Consider the following 12,667-nt stretch of genomic DNA (forward strand, 5'->3'; position numbering starts at 1 on the left):
GTGGGCTTCCTGGTCATGAATGCGCGGGGAAGCAGCTGAACGCTGGCCACCGGGGTGGGAGCGGGGCCGGGGCTGGAGACAGCAAAGCAGCGTCCCCGAAGGCCGCCAGCCGTGCTCCAGGGCCGGCGGGGCTCCTCACGAGCCAGCTCAGACCCTCACGGGAGCCGAGGGGTGCTGCGTCTCACCCCACACCCCACACCCCCGGCCCGAGGCCTGCGGTGAGCTCCTGCCTGGCCTGACACCAGGGACTCCACCTGCGGGTCTTTACAACGCTTGCGGGATGACTCAGAGGAGGTGGGCCGCGGCGCTTTCTTCTAAATTACAAGCTATCGACTGGAACTATTAATATTAATTCCTTCATCATGGTGGTTTATACTATGGAAGGAATGACACAGGACATGGAATGGTGCTATTTACGCCATAAATGTTAATGTACTTCCTCTCCACTTTTGTGATTAGCATGGTTCCAGCACCCCCATTCCTCCTGCCTTACCTTTGGTGAAAGTCCTTAAGAAAAAGTGGCATTTACTCCCACTCCCACTCATATCCATATATCTAAGAAGGATCAGAGAAAAGTCAGGGGAAGGAGGATAAAAGACTATCACTCTGAATTAAGACTAGTATCATTTTGAAAAGTCAACTATACTATAATTTCATAAAACTGATGGACTGTCCCAAAGTTCCTGGGGTTCCAAGACTACTGATTTAACTGACACATCAACACACACAAACTTTCAAGAGGAAATGTTGCCTTAAAATCACATGACAGGGAAGCAGATGTAGCTCAAGTGATTGAGCTCCCGCCTACCACAAGGGAAGTCCCAGGTTTCGATCCCAGTGCCTCCTAAAAAGACCAGCACACAACAGACACAGCAAATGTAAACAACAAAGGGGTGGGAAGAAATAAGTAAAAATAAATTTTTAAAAAAATTTACATGACACCTTCTAGTGGGAGGGCAAGTATTTCAAAAGTTCATATTTTGGGAAGTGGACTTGGCCCAATGGATAGGGCATCCGCCTACCTCATGGGAGGCCCGTGGTTCAAACCCTGGGCCTCCTTGACCCGTGTGGAGCTGGCCCACATGCAGTGCTGATACGCACAAGGTGTCCCCCACATAGAGGAGCCCCATGCACAAGGAGTGCGCCCCATAAGGAGAGCTGCCTGGCACAAAAGAAAATGCAGCCTGCCCAAGAATGGCACCGCACACACGGAGAGCTGACACAGCAAGATGACGCAACAAAAAGAAACACAGATTCCCCGGTGCCACTGATAAGGATAGAAGCGGTCATGGTCACAGAAGAACACACAGCGAATGGACACAGAGAGTAGACAACTGGGGGGAGGGGGGGAAGGGGAGAGAAATTAATAAAAAATAAATCTTAAAAAAAAAAGTTCATATTTTCGTACATTTCTTTTACAGAACAAGAGGGATAAGGAAATCAACCTCACCTTCCAGATGCTAAGGTAAACAACAAAATCAACAGAATATCCAGGACTTAACATGTTTTTCCCACTCCAAAATCTGATGCGTTAAGAACTGCCTTCTCTAGCCCATTCACTGAAATATAAACATATGTGACTATGTTACCAGATTTTGTTTAGGCTCTATACTATATTGCAGAAATGAATTTCAAGAGCACTCAGGTGTGTTAGGCCAGTAATTCATTCAGGTAGAGAGGGAAAAGAAATGGGAGAAAGTAACAGATCAGGGGTCCCAGGTAGAGAGCAAGGGGCTGAAAAGTGATAAAGAGGACTGACTTACAGAATACAATTCTCCATTGTAGGTTATATACGCCTAGGTTTTATTTGCACAGCCACATGGTAGAGTAAAAATGGCAAGAGCGGTGGAGAGAGAGAGAGAATTTTTCCACCCCTTGAGTCTAGTTTTACCTGACTTGCTTTCATCAATATGATGCAAGCAGAGGTCTGCAAAATGCTTGGGCTTTGGAGATTGCCCTCCCCTGCTCCTAAGAACTCTTTCTTCATCACATGAACAAGCCCGGACTAGCCTCCTAGAGGATGAGAAAGTACATAATGGGATGAGCCAGCCAGTCACCCCACGCATCCCAGATGAGGCCACAGGTAGGTGAGTTAGGTCAGGCCAAATCAGAAAGACTAGCTGACCCACAGAATTGTGAACAAATAAAATAGGAGTTGTTTCAAGCTGCTAAATTTTGGGATGGTTTATTACACAGCAAAACTGATGGCAAGTCCCAAATCCTTAAGATGGAGGAATGAACAAACATAAGGGATATTCCAATTATGAACCAAAGTAAACTTGTTATTCTAGCAATGGAAGTACTTTTAACACCGATATAAAGACAGTGGTCACTAGAGGTTCTGAGGAGAGGGAGAGGGAAGAATAGGTATTAACATGGGGCATTTTTGGGATAATGGAATTGTTCTGCATGATACTGCAATGACAGATATAAGCCATTATATATTTTTTTGAGGTACCAGGGCTGGGGATTGAACCTGGGACGTTGTATGCAGGAAGATGGCGCTCAACCACTGAGCCACATTGGCTCCCCTGAGTTTTTTTCATTTGTTTGCTTGTTGTGTTTGTTTTTAGGAGGCAGCTGGGACCAAACCTGGGACCTCCCAGGTAGGAGGCAAGGGATCAGTCACTTAAGCCACATCCACTCCCACATTATACATTTCGTCAAAACCTACAGGATAGTATAGTGTAAAGTGTAAACTATAATGTAAACTTAGTGAGTAGCAATACTTCAATATTTGTTCAATTGTAACAAATGTACCACGCTAAAGAAAGATATTATTAATAAGGGAAAATGGGAGAGGGATAGGAGGGTGCATTATATGGGTATCCTCAATATTCTAGATATAACTTTTATTAGCTAAAATTTCTTTAAGAATAGAATAAAATGAACAAAAAGAAAAACCTAAATGACAAGGTTTGAATAATAGGGTGGTATATAAGAATCCTATATTTTATGCATGATAATTCTGTGAACGTACAACTTCTCTAGTAAAGGAGAAAAAAAAGCATAAACAAACTGATGAATTCAACTTTGCCTTCTATTTCCCGTTTCCTGAACTTGGGCTGTACCTGCAAACTTGAAGTAGTTTGCAGAATTGATCATAAACAGAAATGTAATGTGACCCAGAAAATAAGAAAATATTTCCAGTGTTCCTTTAGGAACTTCTAACTTCTCAGTACTTTCAGAATAATCTCTAGGAATCTAACCCATAGAAACACTCGCATAAGGGCACTAGGTTTATGTATACAGATGTGGCATTATTTATAATAACAGAAAATTGAAAAATACCAAAATACCAATCATTAGGGTAAAGGATAAATTATAGTTTAAAAAAAAAACAAAAGAAAATAAGCTTTTGGCTTTCAGCTTGGAGGAGGCCAAAGTACAATTTTCTTCGGTCATCCCACATCCAAGTTCCTCCCCCACGCTGCCCAAGGTCAACCCCAGTGAGATTGAGGTCATGTACTCGAGGTGCACCGGTGGGGAAATCAGCACCCTATCCACCCTGGCACAAAAGACTAGCCCCCAGGTTTGTCTCCAAAGGTCAGTAATGACATCGGCAAGGCACCTGGTGGCTGGAAGGGTCTAGGGATTACAATGAAACTGACCCTTCAGACAGGCCCAGGCGAAGGGGGTACAGTCTGCCTCCCCCTGATCATTAAGCCCTCAAGGAACCACCCAGAGACCCAGAGATGGAAAGGAGTAGAAAAACAGCAAGCACAGTGGAAATACCACCTTTGATGAGACTGTCAAAATGCAGCACCATCTTTAGCCAGAGAACGCTCTGGAACTATGAGAGAGATCCTGGGGGCCCGCCCAGCCTGCAGGCTGCACTGCTGATGACTACCGTCATGACATCACAGGTGACATCAACAGTGGTGCAGAGGAGCGCCCAGCTCCTTAAGGACTACAAAGGAAAATATTTCAATAAAGGATCATTTGAAAGTAAATGGCTAAATGTTTTTCAAACGAGCTTCTGTACTATCTTATAGCTTTCACTTGCCATAGCAGGTATCAGGAGGGGGCAGAATCTGTGAGTTTTAATCTACTCCTTACTTCCAGTACCAGAAACTATCATCCACACATGCAAACTTTTCCCCAGAGTCACAAGGTATGCAACAAGTGGCTGGTTTAGGCAGGCAGAGTTAAGGACGGGAGATTCCTAATTATCCCTTTATAGAAAACATTCATGGGAATAAAAAATATAAAAAGGAATTCAACTCTTTTTTCTGGATTGCATAAATTTTTAAAAAATACATTGCTCAAGTATTATTCATAAAAGCCCAAAGTGGAAACAACCCACATGTCCATCAACTAATAAATGAATAAACAAAATATAGTGTATTCACACAATAAAATATTTGGCTGTAAAAAGGAATGTAGTGTTGATACATGCTACAATGTGGATGAGCCTTGAAGACATTATGCTAAGTCAAAGAATCCAGTCACAAAAGGCCATGTATTGTATGATTCCATTTATATGAAATGCCCAGAACAGTCAAATCTGTTAGAACAGAAGGTAGATTAGTGGTTGCCAGGGGCTAGGAGTTTTGGGGGAAGACAAAGAGTGACTGCTAATGGGGACTAAGTTTCTTTGCAGAGTGATGTAAGTGCTCTAAAATTGATTTCTGGTAATGGTTACACAGCTCTGTGAATATACCAAAAATTATTCAATTATACACTCTAAACTGATAAGTTAAATGGTATGTGAAGTGTACCTATCAATAAAGCTGCCTGAAAAATAACCCTAAACAAATAAGAAACAAGCAAATAAATGTACTGTTCAATAATCCATGGTATGGAATGCAGATCCTCATAAAAACACTAATGTATACATGTATAGTTAAATCCTGATGAACACCATCATTTTGCTAACTGAAAAAAAGGATGGTCTCTACCTACTGAAGCCTGATTCCCTAAAACCACAAATTCCCAATTAATTTATTTTGATCTACCCTAATATCCAAGAGGGGAAAATTAAAACAACCAACAACAACCAGAATAGCCCCAGGCTATTGGGTGAGCCATGGACACCTGGGCTCATACGGACAGACACACAGAGGCTAGGATGCTTATGGAAAGCTCAGGTGGGTCCCCACAAAGAGTCCGAGTATGTGGCTGGGTTGGAAAGCTCAGGAAGATGCTAAGATTTAAAGGTGCCCCACACCTGCAGGGCCTTGGGGAGGCTAGGCTGACCCTGGCAAGGGGGCACGGGCCCCATGCCCTCCTCAGTCTCAGGGCTGCTCTCATGTGTACACACCTGGCAACGGGGCCCTAGGCCGCTGGATGGGGCACGATGCCTCACATCTTCTATTTCTCTCTTTCTCAGCATTTGGCAAAGTTCATAAGAGCCAGCAGACAGTTAACATAAAGCAAATTTATGGGAAGCAGATTTGTCTCAACAGATAGAGCGTCCGCCTACCACATGGGAGGTCCAGGGTTCAAACCCCAGGCCTCCTTGACCCGTGTGGAGCTGGCCCATGCGCAGTGCTGAGGCACACAAGGAGTGCCCTGCCACACAGGGATGTCCCTGCGTAGGGGAGCCCCATGCACAAGGAGTACGCCCCCTAAGGAGAGCTGCCCTGTGCAAAGTGCAGCCTGACCAGGAGTGGCACTGCACACATGGAGAGCTGACGCAGTAAGATGACGCAACAAAAAGAGACAGATTCCCCATGCCGCTGACAAGAATACAAGCTGACAGAGAAGAACACACAGCGAAGGGACACAGAGAGCAGACAATGCGGGGGCAGGGGGAGAGAAATTTTAAAAAGTAAATAAATAAAGCAAATTTATGAAATAGGTAACTGAGGGGTGACAGAGGGAATATAATTCCCCAGGTTACAAAAAGCTTCACTGAAGCGTTTCTTTAGTGAATATGCTACCTTAAAAGATATTAAAGAATTGCAAATCCCTGACTTCGCCAGGAAATCAGTCGACTATGTAGTGTGGGAGGCTTTCTACTGACATTCCCTGTCAGCAACAAGTTCTCGCTTTCCCTGTGGAGCAAGGCAAAGACCTGAAAAGCAGCCAGAGACAGGAATCCCAGCTAAAGACACCTTCCGGAAACTGAACCCCGAGATGGGACAGTTTAAATGCCCCAGGGCTTAGCAGTTGCCCTGGTGCCCAGGAGTACAGACTTGGCGCCCGGGCAGAGGAAGCAGGAGGCCAGCACACGGCCCAAGGGGCGAGCCCTCACCTCGGGAATCAGCCGCCTCCTCTTCACGCTGGGAGCAGAGTCCGGCTGCCCGTCGCTGCCGGGCGGCTTCCGCTTGCTGGAGTCCTGGAGGGCAGTGAATACGCTGTCCAGGGGCAGCTTCTCAGAGGACCTGGAATTTACTGAGCAGTCCAGGGCAGCATCTTCGGCCTCTGTCTCCACTTTCACAGTATTATTTTTTAGAACTGTGGTAGAGAAGAAATAAGACTCAGTGGAGAACCAGAGCTGCCACGCAGCTCAGAGATGAGCAGCAGGTTGTTGGTGGGCTACCCTCGGACACTATTGCTTGGATAATAATGTCTAGTCACAATAAAACTGTACTTTTCACATGGCAATTTTTTATCTTATCACACTAATGCTATACAAGAAAACCTTGTTCCAAGGATATTTTGTTCAAAAACTGCTTTTAAAGTCTTTGTGGGTTGGGGGGGCGGAGATGGAGGGAGAGAAATATTATCTTGCACGTGATGCTTTTTTACAAGTAGCTCTGGAATGATGCATAAGATAGTCATAATGGATGTGTGGGTAGAGGGGGATGGGAACCAGGGATATTTTCATACTTTTATATAGGTTTTAAAAAGTATGTGAACCATGTGACTGTATTACCTAATCAAAAATATTAAATTAAAACATTTTTTAAAACAGGTTTTGTTGATTTTTCATTTTACCTTCTTCTACATCTTCACTGAATTCAGCTGAGTTCATCTTCTATTCCACTAAATGAAAAGACAAAGACAAAGTCTTGGTTGATTGGCTGGTTTATTTCTTAACTTCCACTCCCCACCCCAGCTCTGGGCAAGAAGAAGGTGGAGCCGCCCCGGCCACGCAGCATCGTGGAGGCTCCCTCCTCTCTCTGATCTGCAGGTGCCCAGGAGGCCCAGGGCCTGGCGTCTGCAGGGAGCCGCCCTCCGAGGCTTTACGTGGGCAGCATGTGTCCTAAAACATCGCCTGGGAGCCATGTACAGAGGTAAGGAATACTTGAGGAAATCAAGTCTTACAAAAGACCCCAGGGTTTGGATGAGCTTCTTTTAGCCCCAACTTTTAACAATCCAGCCATGGAGCCAAAAGCCTGGATACGGATGGAGGCTGTGGATCCAGTGGAAAGGAGCTGAGGCCAAGGGGCTCCAGGGGGTCCCACGAGCCCTGCTCTGCCCATTCCGGCAGCCGGCAGCCACCAGCCACCAGCCAGACGTGGCTGTTGAGCACTTGAAATGTGGCTCGTCCGAATGGGGAAGTGCTGCAAGTATAGAATACACACTGGATTTCCAAGAGTTGGTATAACAAAAAGAATGTAAAGTAGTTTAATAATTTTTATATTGATTGCATATTGAAATAACACTGTTTCAGACAGACTGGTCTAAATATTTATTAAAATTATTTTCACCTCTTTTTAATGTGGCTGAAAAAAAACCTAAAATTACATAAGTGGCTCGCATTCTGTTTCTACCAGACAGCACTGGTCTAGCTAGCCCTTTCTTCATTTGTAGCCCCCTGCAGGAACAAGGAGACAAAAGCACTGAGGGGTTTTAAAGTGTAGGGCTAGTTTAACATGCCACACAACCTGGTCCAAATACTTCTTTTTCCTGATGAGGGAGAGAGATGATAAGGGGCTGGTGGGGCCCTATCACCCTACGACGGGCTGCACGGTCCAGGGCAGAGCTGACCTCTGACTCCCAGTGCCCACCCAGAACGGAACTGACACCACGACAAGAAATACCACATAGTCTTTGAGAGCTTTGAATGTGGTCTCTGACGGGAAAGGACCTGGTGAGCATGCAGGGCAGTTGCTTAAGGACCATCACAGCCTGCAATTTAGCGCCTGAATTCTGAGCCCCAGTGATTGGTGGGTCAGGTCAGGGCGAGGGAATAGCACACACCTGAGCAGCCTGCCTGAAGGTGGGAGGAGAGCCAGAGGGCACCTGGAAGGCTTGCAGGAGTGGGGGGGCAGGAAGAGGCTGCTTCCTGGGCAGACCACCTTGGCTTGGAAGACACTTCTGTATTTATAGACCAAGGACAGATGCTGGATTACTGGGGGAATAACGAGCACACGGTACACTGAACCCCTCTCCACGCCAGCAAATAAGGCATCCTCCTTGGGAAGCTGGGGGATTTCTCGTTTACCTGGCTTCTTGTGGGCAGGGAGGTGAGTACCCTCGTTAACATCTGCAGCCCACAAACAGTGTGTCCGGTGCCTCCCTCAAACCCCGAGGTATTTTAAACCCACCTTTAGTGATCCAGTAAGGAAACCGAGGGGGGGGGGAGAACTTGCCCAGTGTTATACAACTATTAAATGGCAGAACCAGGATTCCCACCAGCTGGGAGAGGCGACAGGGTCCTTGGGCTTCTATGAAGGTTCTTTTGATTAGCTCAGGGGTCCCGTTTCCAGACTTGGATCTCTCTGTCCAACAGAAGCCATGGAGCCCAAATCCCACAGCCTACTGGAAATCCAGTCTGTGCCGTGCCCATAACTAGACTATGCCCAACCGGACTGAGCCCTACGAGAAGGCGTGCGCGTCACTTCCCTCCATCCCTGTGCAGAATTAGGGACAGCAAACCAGCACCACGGCGGGGTTCAAAGGGGTTGCTGTCACACTGCCACCTCCACTTCACGGCCATCTGCCCGGATGAGGGACACCAGCTCTGCTCCCCACTTCGTCATGGGGGGACACTCAGCACCCTGATGCCTGGCAGGCCCCAGAACCACTTTCCCCTCACATAACCACAGGTACAGCTCCCATCACCTGTTCTCAAGGCTGCTAGGATTACAATCTCCTTGAGACTTCCTGCTAGACAATTTCTCATTTTAACATTCTTCTTCAAGACTCTCTCATCCCTCTTACCATGACCCCCGAACTGTGGGACTGTCTAGGTATGCACCCACATCATCCCTGAAAATCCAAGGGATGGCTTGCAGGTCCCTCAGAAGCCCTTTACCAAGGCATGGGAGATATACACAAATGAAGGAGACTTGCGTAAATGAGACCAGTGTAGTTTGCTGCTACCTCTACTTTAGATGCCACAGGTTCTAAGACATCGACTACCTAACCAGAAGGTAACTCTCAAACTGAACTAAGCGCTGGTGGTTAGTTTCATAAATGAATATGCTTATTTTTTAAAAACACATAGCATAGGGAACCTCAGGCCAAGGGGCTACCATTGGTACAGAAAAGTTTTAAATGTTGCAGAGCTCACAGGAGTATAGATCTTTTATCACAATGTCTACTAGTCTCTCTCCTGTGTAGTGAGAGGGACAATATTCAATTTTCCATGCAGGGCACGTGGGTGAGAGATTAGGCTGTCATCAGAAAGGCTTTCATTTCACAAAAAGTACAAAAGGGAAATCCCAAACAAAATAACAAAATGCTTTGGATACTCAAATTACAAAGAGTAAGTTGCTTAAATTGGCTACATAAATGCAATACCTTGAAGGGCTTGGGGCTACCTCTGTGCCTCATGGAGAAACAAGATGACTCTGCCTCTGAACAGCAGGGCGCCCCGGGCTTGGGGCAGAACGGGTGCTGGGGAGGGACGACAGGCTGTGAGGGAAGGCCAGGGGGAGGCAGGGATGTGGGGAGACCCACTGGGGCCCAGGAAGAATGCCACAAAGATTGGAAACGTTGGAAAAATGTGCAAATGCCAGGTCAATTTATTATACTTTTGAGTTCTTTTGAAGAGAAGACATTTATTTTTTGGCCAGGTAATACATGCATGCACATGGAACAAAAAATTCAAAAAGTACAAAAGGATATTTGGTTAAAAAGTACCCTGTCCTCAATTTTTCCATTTGGTATAGTGAAAATGTTCTAAAATTGACTGAGGGGATGGCAGCACAGCTCGGTGAAGAAAATGAGAGCCACTGAGCGTGCACACTGAAAGGACTGCACAAGGCAGGGGTCTGTATAACACACAGAATCCTGTGGTGGTGGATGGACTGTGGTTAGCAGGGCAAAAAGGAGAACATTCTCTCAGGAACTATAAGAATTCTGTAATACTAACACAAGGTGTTAATAATCGGGTGGAGGGAATACCAAATGTAACATATGGGCTACAGGTAGTAGTAATATTTTGAAGATGCTATTTCATAGGTTGTAACAAATGTTTCACAACATTGCAAGGTGTTGGTGGAGGAGTGATTATGGGAGGCCCTGTATGACATTATCATGCTTGTTTTCTAAGTTCACAACTTTTCCTATACAGTTATTGTTTAGGTATGTTCATGTGTGAATGGTAAATGTCAATAAAATTTTATTTTAATAAAAAAGCACCCTGTCCTCCAGTGACCTGGTCACTCTCTTGGATGCAACCATTTTAGTTTTCTTGTGCATTCTGCCAGAGATAGTCTATGTATGTGGTTCTCAAAATGCACAGCTCAAATATTGGTGCTGCAGCTGGCATATCCTGGGTTGCCGAGATGGTACAGAGTTTTCTTAATTGTACCATTAGTTGAGTCAAGTTACTAGCTTCTGAAAACAGGGCTTTTTGTTTTTCTTTTCTTTTTTGAGAGCTGATTTACCAATAGATCTGAGTCCCATTCAGGGGGTTCACAAAATCAAAATATTTATACAATAACACCAAGATTTCATGGCCTGGGAAACGGACTTGGCCCAGTGGTTAGGGCGTCCGTCTACCACATGGGAGGTCCGCGGTTCAAACTCCGGGCCTCCTTGACGCGTATGGAGCTGGCCCATGTGCAGCCCTGATGCACGCAAGGAGTGCCGTGCCACGCAGGGGTGTCCCCCGCGTAGGGGAGCCCCATGCGCAACGAGTGCACCCATAAGGAGAGCCACCCAGCGCGAAAGAAAAGTGCAGCCTGCCCAGTAATGGCGCCACCCACACTTCCCATGCCGCTGACGACAACAGAAGCAGACAAAGAAACAAGACGCAACAAATAGACACAGAGAACAGACAACTGGGGGAGGGGGGGGAATTAAATAAATAAATAAATCTTTTAAAAAAAAAAAGATTTCATGGCCCTTTTCACTCATTCTCTTAGGCATGCAGGAGAGTTTTCCAGAAGCTGCATGATTATGATTTTAAAACAGATCAAATACAAAAGCAGGTATGAAAATTCTGAAAAACATAAACAGTGACCCCCTAATGCAAACCATGGACAATAGTACAATTATAATAACATTCTTTCATCAGTTGTAACAAATGTACCACACTAATGCAAGATGTTAAAAATTGGGGAGGGGGGATGTGGAAGACGTGCATTTTTCTGTAAGCCGACACCTTCTCTAACTAAAAAAGAAAAAAGAAAAATTCAGCTATCTTCTATTAAGCCAGATATTAAAGAGATGTGCAAAGGTGAACATGCCACTCTTTTCCATTGATTTTTATTTGGAAAATGCAGCTATTTTTCATTTTTAAAAAGTTAATGGGAAAGAAGATGTGGTTCAAGCAACTGGTCACCTGTCTACAATATGGAGGTCCAAGGTTCGATTCCTGGGGCCTCCTGGTAAAGGTAAGCTGGACCACTCCGAGTACTGGCCCATATAGGAGTGCTGGCCTGCGCAGAGAGCTGGCGCAGCAAGATGACGCAACAAAAAAAGACACAGAAGAGCGACAAAAAGAGATGCAGCAGATCAGGGAGCTCAGAGGGTGCAAGAGATTAAGCACCTCTTTCCCACTCCGAAAGGTCCCAGGATCGATTCCCAGTGCCGCCTAAAGAGAAGACAAGCAGACACAGAGAAGAACGCATAGCAAATAGATACAGAAAGAAGACAGCAAGCACAAAAAACAAGGGCGGCGGGAGGAAATAAATCTTTTTTTATTTTTTTAAGTTAATGGATGTTAACATATAATGGGTTGTTTTTTTAAAAGTTAATAAGTATTTTAAAAATTTCTTAGTTTTAATTTATAACAGTAAAATTTAGTAAATGTAGCCCACACAAACCAAAGCTCACTGGAGTCAGTAATTGCCCCCCCTTAATAATCTTTAAGAGTGTAAAGGGGTCATGAGACTAAAAGGTTTAAGAACCCTGCTTCTTGCTTTTTTCCTTAATGTACTGCAATCATTCCTATATTGCTACTTGTTTTGAGTTCCCCCCAAAAGCAGATCCTGGGACAAGTATTTAGGTATGTAGTTTCACTGAGGAGAGTTCACTAAAGGGGAAGTTAGTCAGAGAAGGGCTGGTAGACAACAGGGGCACGTCAATGGGTTTCTAGTCTGAGGAAACGACTGAGCGTCCCGGCAGGGCTGTGGGCACTGACAGAGGAGGGCTTCCACAAGGGTAGGAGCCGAGGGAAGATGCATCCGGGCAAGCTCCTAGAAGGCAGAACCTGGCTGTGCCATTCTCTTCCATCTCCTCACAACACTTTGCCCAGTGCTTTGTTCACACAATGGAGACCCAATAAAACAGCCTAAATGGGGTAGAAGACACTGTGCTAAGAACCTGATGGTAAACTTTCTTAATCCTAGCCATTTTATGAGATAGAAACTCTAACTAC

The 12,667-nt window shown here is 45.3% G+C and overlaps 1 protein-coding gene across 2 annotated transcripts in view; it reads right to left on the reverse strand.

The window, feature by feature from the left end:
• BEND3 (BEN domain containing 3) overlaps positions 1-12,667 on the reverse strand; it is a 36,661-nt gene that overhangs the window by 16,521 nt on the left and 7,473 nt on the right. For both annotated transcript variants that reach the window (XM_004478724.5, XM_058307220.2), the window contains exons 2-3: positions 6,886-6,933; positions 6,200-6,402 (exon numbers count right to left, since the gene is read on the reverse strand). In XM_004478724.5, coding sequence (XP_004478781.1) covers positions 6,200-6,402; positions 6,886-6,922 — 240 coding nt within the window. In that variant the 5' untranslated portion in view covers positions 6,923-6,933. The remainder of the gene's footprint in view (positions 1-6,199; positions 6,403-6,885; positions 6,934-12,667) is intronic.

The sequence above is a fragment of the Dasypus novemcinctus genome, chromosome 11 (assembly GCF_030445035.2).
Source record: "Dasypus novemcinctus isolate mDasNov1 chromosome 11, mDasNov1.1.hap2, whole genome shotgun sequence".
In the NCBI taxonomy this organism is placed as follows: Eukaryota; Metazoa; Chordata; class Mammalia; order Cingulata; family Dasypodidae; genus Dasypus; species Dasypus novemcinctus.